Source organism: Microcaecilia unicolor, chromosome 2 (assembly GCF_901765095.1).
Source record: "Microcaecilia unicolor chromosome 2, aMicUni1.1, whole genome shotgun sequence".
NCBI lineage: Eukaryota > Metazoa > Chordata > Amphibia > Gymnophiona > Siphonopidae > Microcaecilia > Microcaecilia unicolor.
The window spans coordinates 557,883,858-557,903,076 of record NC_044032.1 but is presented as its reverse complement, the minus strand read 5'-3'; the positions used below and the strand labels follow the sequence as shown (position 1 = coordinate 557,903,076).

At 43.7% G+C, this 19,219-nt stretch overlaps 1 protein-coding gene across 1 annotated transcript in view; it reads right to left on the bottom strand.

The window, feature by feature from the left end:
• EXOC1L (exocyst complex component 1 like) overlaps positions 1 to 18,970 on the bottom strand; it is a 65,329-nt gene extending 46,359 nt beyond the window's left edge. The window contains 1 exon segment of the mRNA XM_030192207.1: positions 18,850 to 18,970. Within this exon segment, the coding sequence (XP_030048067.1) occupies positions 18,850 to 18,970 (121 nt within the window).
• Positions 18,971 to 19,219: the final 249 nt, after the last annotated feature.

Genomic DNA, 19,219 nt, shown 5'->3' with positions numbered 1-19,219 from the left:
TACACTAAACACACTCCAAGAAAGATATAGTAGAATTGGAAAAGGTGCAGCGAAGGGCGACTAAAATGATAGCGGGGATGGGACAACTTCCTTATGAAGAAAGACTAAGGAGGCTAGGGCTTTTCAGTTTGGAGAAGAGACGGCTGAGGGGAGACATGATAGAGGCATATAAAATAATGAGTGGAGTGGAACGGGTGGATGTGAAGCGTCTGTTCACGCTTTCCAAAAATACTAGGACTAGGGGGCATGCGATGAAACTAGTGTAGTAAATTTAAAAGTAGAGAGGTGCGGTAGCCGTGTTAGTCCACTCTTAAGGTTATCAATAGAAATTTCTAGCCCATTATAAACCATAAAATTGTATTTCTCTGTTTATCACCCTCCTCTCACCTACCCACACCCATCCTGTTAGAATATCAATGAAATGCTTTGATGTCCCCATGCATACCTCCTACCCACCCCCACCCTCCCACTCTGTCAGACTGTCAAAGTAATGCTTGGATGTCTCACTTATATATACTATCTGCTACCACATTTGCTTATTTCCGATCTGACGAAGAAGGGCAACCTTCGAAAGCTAATCAAGAAATGTATTAAGTTATGTCCAATAAAAAAGGTATCATCTTATTTTCTTTTCCATGTTTTATTTTGTTTGATTTCTATTGGTAAATTTAAAACAAATCGGAGAAAAAGTTTCTTCACCCAACGTGTAATTAAACTCTGGAATTTGTTGCCAGAGAATGTGGTGAAGGCAGTTAGCTTAGCAGAGTTTAAAAAGGGGTAAGACGGTTTCCTAAAGAACAAGTCCATAAACCACTATTAAATGGACTTGGGAAAAATCCACAATTCCAGGAATAACGTATAGAATGTTTGTACGTTTGGGAAGCTCGCCAGGTGCCCTTGGTCTGGATTGGCCGCTTTCGTGGACAGGATGCTGGGCTCGATGGACCCTTGGTCTTTTCCCAGTGTGGCATTACTTATGTACTTATGTAATTATAAGCCAAAAAAGTAAAAAAATAAAGCACCAAAATAGAACATCTTAAACAGAATAATATTTGCAGCATTCAGGAAATATATGCTGGTACATTAACACTCCCAGTCAGCCCTAGCTCCGCAATCCAGCATCTTCCTCTTGGCCACGTGAACAGTGATGTTCAACAGCACTGGACAGAAATCCAATGGTTAGTGGCAGTGATAAAATCATTTGCCCCCCAGTGTCCCAGTAGGTTGCCAAATGGCCATCAGGTTTCAGGTTCACTACCCTTTAGTTTATTGTTGAGTTACTAAACATGTTTGGATTATGTATTATCTATATTAGCTGCACCTAATGGTTAGTGCAGCAGACTGAGAACCAGGAAAACCAGGGTTCAAATCCAACTGCTGCGCCTTGAGATCACAGACAAGTCACTTACACCTTCATTGCCTCAGGTACAAATTTTGACTGTAAGCCCTCCAAGGACAGGAAAATATTTAGTACACCTGAATGTAACTCACCTTGAGCTACTACTGCGAATGCTGTGATCTAATTCCAAATCCAAATCTAAAATCTAGTATTAGGCATATTATGAAGTAATACAAAACCTTAAAAAAGTCACTCAGGACCTATAAAGCAAATCTATTGTATCATAATTGCACAAATTCCAGAAGTCACACAACAAGGGCTTACAAAGCCAGCATTATACACATTGCAATAGAACATCAATACGCCTAGTGGGAAAACTGAACAAGCCTAATTAGTATAGATCCATCCTATTCATACATTCAGTGCTAACATAATACCTGGCTTTTTTTCACAGACCCTCACTAAGTAAACATTAACCCCTCTGTCACAAAACGTCTAGCCATCCGCCTGGGGTTACCCAGCGGCCACTTAGAGGATCTATCCCCAGCACAGCTCAGGTCTGCCTGCACCTACCACTTGTGCTCTACACTAGCATCCGCCTCCCACCGACTGGGTCATAACCACCTCTGGGCGAGTCTCCTGCTCTCAAATTATCCTCAGTGATTTTTAGGTTACTGAAGCCACACTCCAAGTAGTCCTACAGTTCCCAGAAAGCATTCACAGACCCAACACACAAACCACCAGGATTCTTTATCAGTCCAGACAGGCAGAACAAACAAACAAATGTGTTTATTCTCAGAATTTGGAACAGTACTACTACTACTACTTATCATTTTTATAGCGCTACTACATGTACACAGTGCTGTACACTTGAACATGAAGAGACAATCCATTGGACAAAAAAATGTGCAAATAGCAAACAGTAACATGTAACTGAAAAAAATGGATCAATTAGAAAGCTAACTAAACATTTGCATACTTCTTAGAAAGTACCTGGAGAGATCAGGACATATACAGCTCTTCACCAGTTATCAAATATAACTGTCTTTTACAGGGCTTCAGCAAAGAGCTCTCTCTCAGGTTGAAACTGAAGCAACAGCCAGCATTTGCTGGGTAAGTTCAAACTCCAGGCCAATCAGAGCCCAGAACAGTCAAGTTTCAAATAAAAACTGGTTACATCAGTACAGGCACTTCCTATTATCTGTGTGCCAACTAAAAGAAAGAGAAGTCAGTCCTCTGTAACAGCTTTGAGCATAATATCAACTAATAATGGACTAGTGGTTCACAGTGCACATAAATAAATCAATGTCCATATGGAAGGAAAAAATGGGGGGAAAAGTCTCATAAATCACCGGGTCCACGCTGAACTGCTCACTTTCAGGAGCCTGTATTTAGAAACCCTTTGGTGCTCAGTGTAATCATTGACAAACCCCCCCCCCTCCATCCAAATAACATGTGACATTCAAAAAAATAATGCTTAATTAATCATTTGATACCCATTATGCTGAATGACTGGCGGTAAATTCAAAACTAAAACAGAGATAGCACTTATCTGTGGCTCTCTGAAACCCGACAGACATCTGTTTTGCCATTGCTTTGTTATGGGATTAGAACTTGGAACAGTGCCTTCATGCCTGCTATATGCTGCAAGTGCCACCAAACCAGGATAAGAGAATTAATAAGGTGGGCAAGATAAAACATACAAGGGTATTATACAAGCAACATCAAAAAGTTGGGTTTTTAACTTAGATTTGAAGATGGCCAGAGATGGAGTGTGAGGTACTGGCTCAGGAAGTCTATTCTAGGCATATGGTGCAGCAACGACAGTGAATAGCATGTTCCAGTATCTTGGACAGGAAAGGGAGGAGGGAGATGGGGCAATAATTAGGAGCACAGGTTGGGTCCAATGAAAGGTTTTCTCTCCCTACTCTCTTCCCTGGGAACTCTGTTCATTGGGTAAAACTCTCTTATCTGTGCCCTTCTCTTCCAATGCCAACTCCAGACTTCCAGTGGAAGGGCACAGATAAGACAGATTTACCCAATGAACAGAGTTCCCAGAGAAGAGAGTAGGGAGAGATGAGAGTGGAGAGGTAGTGAGGAGCTGCAGAGTGAATGTATTTGTAAATCAATAAGAGGAGTTTGAACTGTATGCAGAAATGGATAGGGTGCCAATGAAGTGACTTGAGGAGAGGGCTAATATAAGTATAGTGACACTGGTGGAATACAAGTCATGTAGCAAAGTTTTGAACAGATTGAAGGGGAGAAAGATGGCTTAGTGGGAGTCCTGTGAGAAGCAAGTTGCAATAGTCTAAGCGAGAGGTGATAAGAGTGTGGATAAGGGTTTTGGTAGTGTGCTCATAAAGGAAAGGATGAATTTTGGTGATATTATGTAAGCCGAAATTGAACCTGCTTTGAGTGGGAAAGCGTGGGGTACAAATGTAATAATAAATAAATAAAATATTATAGAGAATGAAATGACAGGTTTTAGCAGTCTGTTGGATATGTGCAGAGAAAGAGAGAGACGAGTCAAAGATAACTCCAGGGTTACGAGCTGATGAGACAGGGAGGATGAGAGTGTTATCCACAGAGATAGAGAATGGGGGAACAGGAGAGGTGGTTTTAGGGGGAAAGACAAGAAGCTCAGTCTTCGTCATGTTTCATTTCAGATGGCGGTGAGACATCCAGGCAGCAATGTCAGACAGGCAGGCACTTGGAGCCAGTACTGGGTGTCAATCTTCTTGGGCATGACAGGGACTGACAGAGGGGACTCCCAGTTCCTAACAAGGACTTCCCTGAGTACCTTGTGGAGAGGGGCAGTCACAGCCTCCTTAAGAGGAGATGTTGAAGGAATGCCGGCTTGGGTGGCTGTCGATAACGGTGCCACCAGTGGTGCTGGCGTCTGAGGCCGCACCGCAGGATGAGGGCCAGGTGGGGCCGCAACAGGAGGCAGTGTAGGTGCAAGCATCCCTGATGCCAATGCACACTATTGCATAAGGCCATCCAGCAGTTCAGGGAGCAAGGCCCAGATGTGCTCATCGAGGGTCAACATCAGGAAAAGCTGGGGTGCCGGCTGAGGCACAGGTTGCAGAACCGCTGGGGTCACTGTGGGAGCTGGATCTTGGCTGCTGAGAGACAGATGCATCGGTACCTCCTGTATGGAGGGGGAGTGATCCTTCAGGTGCCAATACTTCTTGGGTGCCGAATCCATCGACACCCTGGAGCTCCTGGCACCATGTGTCGAGGGTGACCGATGACGATGCTTCTTAGCCTTTGCCTGAAGTGTGTCATAAAGGCTCCTCAGTGCCAACGAGGATGATGTCGAACCCTCAAGTCACCTTGGGGTCGGGTCCGAAGATGGACGGTCCCAGGGGACCTGCACAGCAGGAGGCCTCGAGGCAGGTGGAGACCCACTCGATGCTTCACTGCTCCCAGTGTCTAAAGGTCTAGTACCAGCCATGCTTACCGACACTCTGGATGCCGGTGCGATGCTCGTCGATGCTGATGCCTCTGACCTCAATACCGACATCGAGGAACCAGACTTGGCTCAAAAAATCCTCTCTTGTTGAGCCTCTCTGGAAAGCTGGGTTGGGCCCAAGACACTGCAGACACCAAGAATGGGTGTCCATCCCAGAGATTGTCCGATTGCACTGGTACAGCACTTGAAGCCACTGGGAATCTTCATGGACATGGACAGAAAAACTTTGTCAGCTAAATTAAATGATGCGATGGTGCCTAGGGGCAAAGGCACAGAAAAGGAAAGGGAAAACCCCCAGTCGAAGTCAGGTTCTAAAAACAGCCTAATGCTGTCAGAAAAAGAAATAAAACTTAAAACCGGGCAAAAAATCTCTAAAGAAATTAAAGGGAAGGAAAATAAAGTTCCAACAGCAGGTACACTATAAAGAAATCGAAAAAATAGCCAGAAAGCACAAAAAATAGGTCTCTAAGACCGAGCGAATGAGGAGATGGCAAGAAAAAGCACCTTCTCCTCATGCAGAAAAGGGAGGGCCAAATTTAGGACGTCCAACAGCAATAAACAAATGGGAAGAAACATCCAAGTTGAAAAAGAAGGGCGTACTAAGTTAGACCTTTTTCAATCACATCCAGGTGCCCTGATTGAGTAGGTGACTGTTGGAGGGATTAAGGCATGGTCGCTCCTTAATACCCCAGTGGTACTAAGTGACACCAGAAAAGGGAAACCAGGCTCCCTGACAACATCAGGTATTATGGGCATTCTGAACACACCAGCAAGCAGGTCTGAAGAGTAGCTCAGTGGTCAGTGCAGTGAACTATAAACCAGGGGACCCAGGTTCAAATCCAACTTCAGTTTTCTCTTTTTTTGTTAATCTTTAAATTGTGAACCCTCCAGAAACAGAAAGATGCCTACTGCACCTAAATATTAAAGACACCTGCAAGCCTGAGGGCTATTGAGGTGCTGCAGTAGAGGGCTCACCACTGAAAATAACAGAGTTGTAGTGGAATATGAACCTGAGTGCCCTGGATTTGAAGTCCACTGTATTGACCACTAGGCTGCCCCTCTGCTCTGTAGGGATGTCTGTGTGGCCATTTTTGTACAAATGCTGCCAGACGTCCTTGTCCCTAGTTTTTTGGCGTTCATAATTTGGACATTTTATTTTGAAAAATGGCTGTTCATTTTGGACATTCTTGTATTTTTGAACAGGAAACGGTTTTCCTGATTGAAAATGGCTATGAGATGGACTTTGTTTTAGATGTTATGAGTAGGATGTCCCAATTCTGACTTGGATGTTCTGTCCAAAATGGTCCTCCACATGATCTAAGCATCACCAATATCTTTTTCTGTACTGCTAAATCCTTGTGCAAAAGGTGTGCAATTTTCAAAATTTTGGCAAACAATTGACTAGCAGGCATTTGTGCATTTTTACACTCCTTTTACCAGGTACTTAAGTCTGACCATTAGTCACTGATATATTTGTGTGTGTGTGTGAGTTTTCTTAGTTTGACTTCAATGTTTTGATATTAAACCATTGCTTTCATCTAGGTAGTACAACAAAGATATGAATCATAAAGTAATCTCATCAGATTTCAACCTTCATCCATCACTGGTCTTGTACATATTATGAAATATTGAGTGACAGCACTATTCCTACTACCACCAGTACCTACATTTCTAGACAAGCACCATTCAGAAACATAAAAGAAACAGTCCCTGTTCATTGTAGCTTACAATCTAGTCAAGATATACAGAAAGGACAAAGGCTTCAGGAATACATTACAGATAGCATGGCTAAGATGAACAAAAGTATTATTAAATGCAGCAGAGTTCAGGGTTTAAAAGGGTGAGATTTTAGGAAGATTCTGAATTTAAATGGGACAGTAGCTTGTAAATAATATGAAAAACGTTGCATGACACCCTGATTTGCAACTTCTAAGGCACAATACCAAGTATTCCCCATCATATAATGAATTTTTGCTAATAGTAACATAGTAGATGACGGCAGAAAAAGACCTGCACGGTCCATCCAGTCTGCCCAAGAAATGTGCCACTTTTTTGTGTACACCTTACCTTGATTTGTACCTGTCTTTTTCAGGGCACAGACCATACAAGTCTGCCCAGCACTATCCCCGCCTCCCAACTACCAACCCCGCCTCCCACTACCGGCTCTGTTATCCAATCTTGGCTAAGCTCCTGAGGATCCATTTCTTCTGAACAGGATTCCTTTATAATTATCCCACGCATGTTTGAATTCTGTTACCGTTATCATCTCCACCACCTCCCACGGGAGGGCATTCCAAGCATCCACCACTCTCTCCGTGAAAAAATACTTCCTGACATTTTTCTTGAGTCTGCCCCCCTTCAATCTCATTTCATGTCCTCTCATTCTACCGCCTTCGTATCTCTGGAAAAGGTTTGTTTGCGGATTAATACCTTTCAAATATTTGAACGTCTGTATCATATCACCTCTGTTTCTCCTTTCCTCCAGGGTATACATATTTTAGCATTGAGGATTCTCAATAGGATTGGATTGGCATTGGCCTCTGCATTTGCAGATTTTTTTCAATCTGACTAGCTGTACAAAAATCACAGCTTTAAAATAAAAACAGAAGACACCGAGGAATGATATTTCTTAGGCATTATCTGATTGGCTTTTTCAAAGCCAGGGATTATGTTTTCAAAATGTATTTAAATTGTTTTTCCTCCTAGAACATAACCAGAAATTCAATAGCAGCTTTGAAGATGTAGTGTCACAGAAGAGATATCATAGTAGGGGAAAGTCTTACAGGAGCTCCTGAAGCAGGCACCCATTGCAAGAAACAACACACCATACCCAGCTTTAATGGGAAGCGCATCAATAATTATCATCTTGAAAAGCCTATTGCAGTGTAGGTAGCCATACCAAGCATCTCTGCAGATACATTTTGTTGGGACATTTACTCATTTGTTTGGTTTAATTTTTAAATGCAAAATGAAAATTTTCTCAAAAAACGACAGTGTGCTAGGATAACAAGAATACAAACATTATAACAAGCAAATGTTCAGAAAGTTGTTCCAACATAGGGATCCTTTTACTAAGACGGATGCAAAAAGCACTGGTGTGGGACATGCTGAGGCATCCTGCCTAGTGTGTCCATCAGTGTGTGCTAATTTCATGCTGAAAAATATTTTTTATTTTTCAGTGTGGGAGATGTGACTATGGGCGGAGAGTAGGCGTGTCCTGAGCTAATCGGGTAGCACGTGCACATTGCCACTTGCTGTCCAATTACATGGGGTTAGCATGGGAGCCCTTAGTCCAACAAAGTAGGTGTGGGTAAGGGTTCCCATGGTAATGGCCACACACTAATTGGGGAATTAGTGGGTGACGATTACAGAAAAATATGGAAATGCGGCCATTTTACCACTGTGCTAAAAAGAGGGCACAGTGTGTGGAAAACCCACGTGCTAAAAACAGTGCTGGCCACGTTTTAGTGCGGCTTGGTAACAGGGCCCCATAGATTGCTAAAATGAGTGCCATACTATACAAGTCTATCTACACGGTTGGATTTAGCTACCTGGGCTCAAAATGGTGGAACTCAATTCCCGTAGTCATAAGAATCATCATGAACTACCTCTAGTTCAGAAAAAAACCTAAAGACCTACCTTTTCAGGAAATTCTATGAGTAAAATATGTACTAATCATTCTGGAACAACAATACAAAACACAACCTGTAACTGTAAGGCATCTTTTCGTTTAAGAAATGAACTAAGACATATCTTCTCAAGAACTATTCCATATGAACTAATAGTTATGTTGCCAATGACTGTAAAGGACAGCATCATACAACCTCGTAAATGTAATTGAATCAATATAATCTCTAACAACTGTTAAATGTAAGCCACATTGAATCAAAACTCATTTTTGGATAATTGTGGGATACAAGTATGAATAAATAAATAATAAATAAATAAAGTTCCTTTAATTTATGGCACACCTCTGACAAACACAATAAAGGCAATTCTGTTAGCTGATGCCTAAAGCTAGGTGCCAATAACGTGTGAATACTATAGAATACTAGCACTTAAACACACCATTGACCCCAATTAGTGCAATTCACATGTATAAGTGCTAGGCACTATTCTAGAAAGAGTGCGCCTAAGTCGCATCATGTGTAAATTACAAGGGGGCGATAATGTGTGCAGATCATGGGCATTTTGCTTAGTAAGGCAAGCAAGTTATAGAATACTATCAGTTGTGCATACTGCATGGCAGACTTTAGCATGACAATTTACATCAGTGATTGGCATACATTGGCTCGACTAAACTATAATCCCCATCAATCAAAGAGAAGGCAAAAGTGCAAGAGGTCAAACACCTACATAACACTTGTTACATTCATGTTCATCTCACTTCCTCTCTCTTCCCTCCCCTCCATCCATGTCCAGCATTTCTCCTCTCTCCCCTCCCCTCCATCCATGTGCGTCTCCTTCCTCTGTCTTCCCTCCCCTCCATCCCTGTCCAACATTTCTCCTCTCTTCTCTGTCCTCTACTCCATCCATGTCCAGCATTTCTCCTCTCTCCCCTGCCCTTCCCTCCCATCTATGTCCAGCGATTCTCATTTGCCCCCTTTCATCCCCTCCCATCCATGTCCAGCATTTCTCCTCTCTCCCCTCCCCTCCATGTGCATCTCCTTCCTGTCTTCCCTCCCCTCCATCCATGTCCAGAATTTCTCCTGCCCTCTTCTCCATTCATATCCAGCAACTCTCCTCTCTCCCCTGCCCTCTCCTCCATCCATCCATCCATCCATATCAAGCAATTCTCCTCTCTCCCCTGTCCCCCTCCATCCATCCATGACCATCAATTCTCCTCTCTCCCCTGCCCTCCCCTCCATGTCCAGCGATTTCTCCTCTCTCCCTGGGCCCTGCCCTCCCCTCCATGTCCAGCATTTCTTCTCTCTCCCCTGCCCTCTTCTCCCCCAACATCCCCCTTTTCGTTCCTGCTGCCCTGCGTGGTTTAAATCTTTTATTTTACCTCAAGTCGCATGGCAGTGAAACCAGCAGGCTCGTCTGTAGCCTTCCCTTCCCTCTCAGTGTCCCGCCCTCGCGGAAAGAGGAAATTACATCAGAGGAAGGCAGGACACTGAGAGGGAAGGGAAGGCTACAGACGAGCCTGCTGGTTTCACTGCCACCGCTGCAACTTGAGGTAAAAGATTTAAACCCCCCAGGATGGCAGGAACAAAAGGAAGGTTGTTGGGGAGCTGAGGGTGGGTAGGTGGGATCCGAGAGCTGCCTGCAGGTGAGCCACCTGGGAAGCTGTAACAGCGGCTTGGGTGACAGCGGGTGAGAGGGAGGGAGGTGGGCAAATCGCAAATCGGAAATCCCAATTTTTTTCCTAAACGAATCGATTCGTCCAAAACGAATCAAAGAATCGATTTGAATCATAAACTGGACAGCACTACTGAGCACCTCATAACAACACATCTGTGTAAGAACTCGTGGATCTGATTACACAAGTGACCCTGAATTACCCTAGGATGGTGATCATGGGAGATTTCAATCTACACATCGAAACCCCAGATACCACCACAGCTGCCTTCCTGGACATGATGACAGCACTAGGATTCACACAGGTGATTAATTCTCCAATCCATGAAAAGAGTCACATACTACACTTCGTATTCTACAAAGGGGTTGACATTCAGGAATATTGGGATAGCAGTATTGAAATTACACTCCTATCATGGTCAGACAATTTTCTAATTAAGTTTTTTCTAAGTGACCACCTGAAACAAATGGCACCTCCCAGAATTTGGAAGGAGATCAGAGACAAGAAAAAGCTGATTGCTGAGAATTTTCTAGAGGCCTTGGACTATCTACATATGAATGAAAAGACAACTACAGTGTCAGAACAGGTTGACATTTGGAATACACATTTAGCCAAGACCTTAGAGAAAATGGCACCACTAAAAAAAGGTCTTATGCCTCACTCACAAATGCTCACCTTGGCTTTCTCCAGAACTTCGGAACCTTAAGCACGAAGGATGGAAACTGGAAAGCAGATGGCATAAATTTCACCTGGATGAGGACAGGCTAATCTGTAGGAAACACATGACAAAGTATTGCCAAGCCCTAACAGCAACCAAAAAATAATATTTCCCTCAATGCATCGCACAGGCTGTCAATTCAACCAAGCACCTGTTCAGCATAGTAAACAGCCTACTTTAACTCCCACAACAGAACCAGCCTGCCCAGTCAAAACTGAACTGCAGTGATTTTCCTGCATATTTTGCCAACACAATTAAAAGTCTTTTTCAGGATTTACAGGTAGTCCCACCCAGTCTCCAATCAGTTAACCAGGAGCGCACAAATTCGTCCCCTCCTGACACAGACATATGAGATACTTTTAACCCAATAGCAGAGAAGACCTTCGACCAGCTACATGCTTCCTCGACTCCTGCAACAGACAAGTATGGGCCTCATAGAAGGGGCAACTACCAATAGTATTAAAAAGGGCAGTGGTGCATCCTTTCCTAAAGAATAACAACCTTGCCCAGGACAAACTTGGATACTGGCTGGTAACTTTCAACATCCCATTTCTAGGAAAACTTATAGAACAAACCGTCTGTGTTCAACTCAGTAACTGGCTAGATCCATGTCAATCTGGATTCAGACCCGGTTATGGAACAGAAATGGTCTTCATATCCCTACTAGATGATCTTGAAAGAAACTGAGACAGGGGATTTGCCTCAGTTAGTACTGCTAGATTTCTCAGCAGCTTTTGACACTGTGGATCACGATATCATGCTAGCATGACTAGCAGAAACAGATATCAATGGAACAGTACTTGCTTGGTTCAGATCCTATCAATCAGAAAGGAAACAGTCCTTACTGTTTGGCAGCACCTCATCTCCACCATGGGCACTGACCTGTGGGGTACCACAAGGATCAATTCTGACATCTATTCTGTTCAATATCTACCTCAAGACACTAGCTGAGCTGATTTGGTCGATGGACACTCAGTTCTACATCTATGTGGATGATGTGCAGCTATTCATACCCATTGAACCTGAACCACAGCCCTGAATAAACTGACTACCTGTCTAACATCAATTCAAGAATGAGCTAAAAACAATAAATGTTGTCTGAATCCAAGTAAAACCGAGCTTCTCTGGGTCCCTAACACAAGAGGGCACATACCCAACATCAAAATCTCTTTTGGAAAGTATAAACTCCCTCCTCAAATCACAAGGCAGGAACCTTGGAATACAGTTAGATTCAACACTTACTCTGATCCCCCAAATCCAAGCAACCTTCAAGAGCTGCTTCTACCATCTGCGACAACCACACTGCCTCTCTTCTTACATTGAGAAGGCAAATCTTGTCTCAGTTGTGCATGCCATCATAAAATCAAGACTGGATTACTGTAATGCACTCTGTACTGGGCTGACTACAAAAGGTCTGCATCAGCTCCAATTGATTCAGAATGCTGCAGCAAGACTAATAGAAGGTTATAAGCAACGTGACCACATCACAACATTTTTGCAAACTTCACTGGCTACCAGTACAATACAGGGTTAAATTTAAAACTTGTCTGATCTTCAAGGCCCTTAGAGGAAACAGTCCTGAGTACTTGAAGAACAGGATCACCCTCTACACACCTCCAAGGACACTAAGGTCTTCCCAAGGAGTATCCCTAACTACACCCTCTCTGAAGGACATTACACGATGTGATACCTGTAAGCGAGCCTTCTCCAGAGTAGCCCCCACACTCTGGAATGCACTCCCTGAAAAGCTTTGCTTAACATAAGACTATAGCTACTTCAGGATGCAGGTGAAAACTTGGCTTTTCAATCAGGCCTTTAATGGAAGAAGTAACTAACTTGCTAGTCTCACACAAACATACAAAGAGTTTGTGAGATAATATTTAAGCACCTTTTTTACTTCATGTGCAATTTTCTTTAAATTAGTCTCCTTATTTTCTAACTCCTCTTACTCTGTTACATATGTGTGTTCCATCTTTGCTTATTCATTACGCTGGCTATTCAAATGTTTTATTATGTATTGTGTTGACATTGATAAGAATATTACGCCATACTTTGTATTGTTATTTGAATATTTTTACTGCTGTAATTGTCTATCATTTATGTTTGGCTTACTCTTGCTGTACACTGCCTTGAGTGAATTCCTTCAAAAAGGCAGTAAATAAATCCTAATAAATAAGTACATTTCGGTACACCCCCTAGTATTCTATAATGTCCTTGGACAGCCCTGAAGCTCCATTAGGGTACCTTAATTGAGGTGCCAAATTATCGAATTACCCCCAGTGCCTCTGAAAACACTTAAACACATACCGCTAGGTCATGCTTTCTCCTATCTCTTCACTTTTATCATCCAAGGATTCTTTGCACTCTGTGCTCTATTTTCAGCCAAACATAGGGGCCCTTTTAAAAGGGTACGGTAAGACTACTGCATGGGTAGCATGCGGCAAAACAGCACTACCACTGAGTGCGCTCAGGTGGCCTGTGGCAGGGGCATAGCTACGGGTGGGCCTGGGTGGGCCCAGGCCCACCCACAGCTCAGGCCCACCCAATTTGTCCTGCTCCTCCAATCTGTTGTTGTCTTCTAGGTGCCGGTTAGGCTGCAGTGAGAGTGCTGCACAGTCTTTCAGTTCTGCCCTGTCAGTGGCATAGGCGGCGTAGCTAGGGGGGATGGAAAAAACGGCGCCTATGTGCATTCATCGCCAGGTTAGTTCCTGCAGCGCACGCGGTGCCAGTTGGCTGGATCAGATTCGTGCCTTGCTTTGCTGCGGATAGTTGGCGGCGCCGGTGGCGCCTGCTTGCCGCTTTCAGCCCACTCAGCTGCCTGCTGTCTGCACACTCCCAGTCTCCTGTCTCCCCCCCCCCCCCCCCGTGCTGCTGGTGCCTGCACTGCTTGAAGCCAAGAGAAGGAGCAGAACGTCGTCCAGAGAGCTCAGCCGCAGCCATTGTAGTAGTAAAATAGCTTACCACACAAGGCCGCTGCGGCTGGGATGAGCTCTCTCGACGACGTTCTGCTCCTTCTCTTGGCTTCAAGCAGTGCAGGCACCGGCAGCACGGGTGGGGGGGGGGGGGGGGAGGTCCGGTGTGTGTTGCAGGCTGCACTCGCTGCTGCAGCCCAGCTGTTCGGCGGCAGCAGCGCTTGACCTTGGTTGGTTGTGGAAAGCTGACTCCTGTGACCTGTTCTTCTTTGACTGCTGGGCTGGCGCCATGGCTGTAGTAGAGGTAAGGTAAGGGACCGTTCCCACAGCACATGTTGTGTGTGTTCTGGCCCGCTGACTTTGTGAGTTGCTGGGTTCCACCTCCGCGGCACTTGTAGGAGCTATCACCCGACCCGTCCCCAACACAGGACAGGACAAGGAGGTTGAAGAAAACAGAAGATGGGGTGTTCCTATCTAGTCCATTATACGGCCTTTAGCAAAAGAATTTTCAAAATAAATGTGTAGTCCATGTGTAAAAAGCCTAAAACAGTTTCAGTTGGATAGGCATTAGACAGTGCCTTAAAAGGTGAAGGTGGGATTTTGTTTTCTTTTTTTACTTATTTAACAGCTTTTTAATTTATTTGAAACCTTCCTATATCTAGATTTAAATATAAAATAAAAATTGAACATCAGTAAAACAGCTTAAAATTATTATAGCTGGTAGAAATAGCAGTGATAATCTTTGTATTTTGTGCTCATTTATCTACAAGTTTCAGTGAGAATATTCTATTTCTTGATCTTAACTGTTCCTCTTAATTGTTTCTGTAATCTGCCTTTGGGAAGCCTGGTGTTATAACATAGTTAATGACGACAGATAAAAACCTGTATGGTCCCTCCAGTCTGCCCAGCAAGATAAACTCATTTTACATGGTATGTGATACTTTACTTGTATACCCGAGTTTGATTTCTCCTTTTCTTTCTCAGCCCAGCCCAGTACTGCAGGTAATACAATTTGTAAATGCTTTTTTTTAACATCATAATGGTGGGATGAGTAGGGGGTAGGACAGGGCTGACACTAGGCTACAGGGAGGGGTGGGGGTAGGGTCGGGCTGATGCCAGGTTATAGGGATAGATGGGGGGTAGTGTAGAGAAAGGAAGGGCTGATGCCAGGCTACAGGGATGGATGGATGGGGGGGGGGGGGGGTAGGAAAGGAAGGGTAGGGCTAATGCCAGGTTATAGGGATGGATGAGGTGAGTAGGGAAGGGTAGGACTGATGTCGGGCTACAGGGAGGAATGGAGGGGTAGGGAAGGACAGAGCTGATGCTGGGCAATTGATGAGGGTTGGTCTGTGTTCTGCCTGTGACCAAAGTGATTCTTCTGGCATGTGGTTTGTGTTTGGATCTATATCAGTCTGAGTAGTCTGACTTTTCCAGTGAGACGCGTATTGCTGTTGTGTATATTCACTGCTGCCTTTTTAAAGGTACTGTTATTAGTATTTGTGTGTTCAGAATTGGTGGTGTTAAAGTTTGCTACATAGGCTTTGAGTATGTATGTGGTTTATATTGATGCTGGACAGCTGTTGGGCAGACTGTTTATTAGAAATTCTTCATCAAGTGCACTTTAAGGCATTATTTAGGAGTATCTCAAGAAATGCTACTCTCACTTATATATATAGTGCCCACCATATTAGCGCTGGGCCCACCCAAAATGTCAGGTCTGGCTACGCCACTGGCCTGTGGTAGTTCTGCGTTTGCCAGGTGCCATTTCCTGTGCTAGAATGTAATTTTTATTTTCTAGCATGGGGGTGGGGAGAAGGCATTCCTGGCGATAATCGGGCAGCACGGGCACATTGTCAATGCATCAGTGATCGGTACATTGGCTATAGAGCAGAGTTCAGCACGTTTTTCTTTTCCGGGGATAGTTTGAAAACTCTGTATGTTTCTTGATAAACTATTTGATGTTTGCATTTGATAATCACTACAGATCTTCTAGACTCCTGATGTGGGCCTTTTTGGGCCAAAACACGATTCACGTCGGGTCAGGCCTCTTTTTTGGTCTCGTCCACTGTTTTGCTTATTCCATGTCAGGGGGCAGCCTGAATGCCACAGCCTTTTAAGATAAGTGACTTTCACTACAGTCTACTAAATTGATCTTAAGATATTAAAAATGCAAAATTTCTTTAAAAAAAGAAAGGGCAGAAAATCTCAAAATAATGGACCTATGAGGAACTGGGGAATGGTGTGACTTTGAAGTTTGGCTGTCACCACTATCTAATGGTCCAATTCATATTAAAATATTCATGGGATAAGCAGTTGTTTGCTGATTTGCTAAATTTATCTTATCCCTTTATAAGAGATTTTGTTTTGATACCACATGCATTGTAAGCATTATAAATTTAAGTCTGTCATTCTTGTGCCTAGATTTATGAGCCTAGTACTGAAAATCAGGGCTAAGCTCCTTTTTCACTGTCTTAAATCAGCCCATGTTGCCACCCACTTTTTATGCTCCTAAGTTTAGTGACAGTTTGAGTTTAAAGGGGCCCTTTTACTAAGCTGTGGTAAAAGGGGTTTTGTGCTAGCAGCAGCTGCTGATTTTGCTGCACCCCTGGGCCCCTTTTACTGCAGTGGGTAAGAAGGCTAAAAAAAGAAATGGCCCTGCGGTAAGTTCGCACTTGCCTTGTGGCCATTTTGGGGGGAGGACTTACAGCCACCGACTGAGATGGTGGAAAAGGCTCCCACGCTAACCGGGCAGCGCTTAGCACTAATTGATTACCGCCAGGTAACCTCAATGCTAGAAAATCAGGTCTGATTTTCTGTAGCACCAGAAATGGCACAAGCTGGGGGTGGAACTAACACTGGCACCCGCGTTGGGCCAGCGGTAGTTCCGGGTTGCCACGAGGCAACCCTTTAGTAAAAGGGCCCCGAAGTTAGGCACTCAGTCTTAGTAAACTTTTAGAAAGACCAATTGAGGAATATAACTCTCAAAATCAGGAGCATAACTCTTTTGAATATCAGGCCCCATTAATGTTATAGCTTCCACTATCCATCCCAGCAGAGTATTTCATATATCAACCACCCTTTATATAAAAACATGTGTTGAGAGCTATGTGAGTGATATGAAAATAATTGTGAATAGATGCCTGCATAGATGAAGATGATGTTCACGTACTGTATTGTGAATTGTTAAATTTTCCTGTAAGATGTACTGCCACCCAGAATACCACCAACCAGAGGAGCCAACTTTTCAGAATTATTGGGGGTGCTAAGCCCAGTGAAAATAACCCCTCCCTGGACACATACAAGGAATTTTCTCAATATTGGGGGTGCTCAAGCACCCACAGCACCCACAGAGTCGGCTCCAATGCCACCAACTGTCATGCTTGAGCTGTCAGCAGGCCTCTCATAGCAAATAATCCCTTATGAGGACTGGAGCTGTAAGGGGCTCTAGTCTTCCTTGTGCTCTGCAGCAGGAGACCATTTCTCAGGTGCTGACTATTCTGCACTGTTTGTGCAGCATCATGAATAATTTCAAAACTTGCAGACTAGCTAGTGATTTTGTACAGTACATTGTGAGAAGTAGCCAGGAAGTACCATCCTATGAATTTTAAAAATTCAGTGCTGACACAGACAGAGGACATATGGGTTCCTGGTGGTCAGTTTGGTTAGCTTGAGGGAAGAGAAGATGATAAGGAAGATGAGAGGAAGCAAAGCAACAGATAGGGAAGGGGAATGGAGGTTGATGGATGAACATTGGGGATAGGTATGAATTACAGCTATATTAGGCCCCAAACGGTATCATCTAACTATGTATGGGCCCCTTCTAGGCCTGGGCCCTGACCATCCTATCTGCTGCCCCCCTTAATCTGTCACTGACTACAAGGGGGGTGTGGGGAAGAGGGGCACAGACGCAGGTGGTGGGGAAGAGGCAGGAAGTAGATGCTAGAAAAGGGGGAAGAAGCAGGAGGTACATGTTTAGAGAAACAGGTATGGTAGACTGAATTCTAGGGAAGTGGGAAAACAGATGGGGTAGATGTTGGGGAAGAGGGGGTAGAAGCTGGGCTAGATGCTGAGAAAGAGGGGGAAAGAGACAGGAGAGTGAATGAGGAAGGGGAAGAGAGAAATGGAGGGTTTATGGAAGTAAGGAGTACGATGTGGAAGGGTGAAAAAGAAGACATTATAAGTATGAGATGAAGGGGATGGGATCATTCAGGAAACAATGAAAAGTTATAGAAGGGTAGAAGAAAAGAAAAAGGGCTAGAGGTGCAAAAGATAAATATAGGAAAAGTTACAGCAGAATAAGAAAAAAACTGACAATGAAAGGAGGAGAAAAGCTGAGAAGAGAAACAGGGAGAAGTTAGGTGTGAGAGAGAGAGAGAGAGACAGAGAGAGAGAGAGAGAGAGAGAGAGAGAGAGAGACAGAGAGAGAGAGAGAGAGAGAACAAGAGAAAATGGAAGAGAGAGAAAGAGACCTCTGATTTCTAGAAATGATAGGTGGCAATGCCATGATATAAACAGCACATGACTGGGATGAGGCCACACTTCCTCTCCCCAGTCTGCTCATTTGCAAATGTATGTGTTGTGTACACACTCAGAAAGAATCAGAGGGAACATTGGTTAACAGTAGATCTTTTTTCTCTGGTCCTACTTGAATATTCTCTTATTGAATAATTGTAATTAGTATAGCTATAATAGCAAAGAGATCTTTACAGTGGAAAACTCAAGGTCTTGCAGAGAATATAATTATACAAACTTCTACATACTTTTTAGAACAGAATATTTATTTTTGCTAATGAACATAGTATATTATCAAACAGTGCAGATATGGTTAGTCAAACCCCTTGAGCGAATTCCTTCAAAAAGGCAGTAAATAAATCCTAATAAATAAATAAATTTTCTATAGTGGCAGCACTAGCCAGCTGCTGCAGTGCATATGTGTATATATGTGTGTCAAGGAAGTTCGAATGCATGGAGTAAGAAACTGACACATCTATAAAGCTATAAGGAAGCCAGGATGCAGTTGGTTAACAGTTAAACAGGGAGTTAGTGTAAAGTTTGGCACACATTCACTTACAGTTAGAGAATAAAGCAGAGGTTTTCTGTTACCTGCTGTACACAGGAAATATCTCTCCTTGGGTGTGCCCTCGATTTCAATAAACGCGTACAAAGTGTGTCCCTCTGGTTTAAAGAGCTTCTTTTCCAGATCCTCCTTCAGCAGCGAAGACATTTCTTTCTCTTTGCTATGTGGGTCCTGTTTCTTGCTGTTTCCTGCAGCTGTTCCTGAAACATTTATCAGCCTTCTTTATCCTGCTTTTCTCCTGGTTGCTTGGATGGCCCCTGTGAATTCAGAGGAGGCTCTTGTCCACTTGATCTCCTGCCCTCCTTGGCTCTCTGTGGCCCACATGCACCATGCAGAAACAGTGGCAAGAGCACCCGGCCAGTCTCCTGCAGAAATTAACTCCAGCCCTCAGCATCC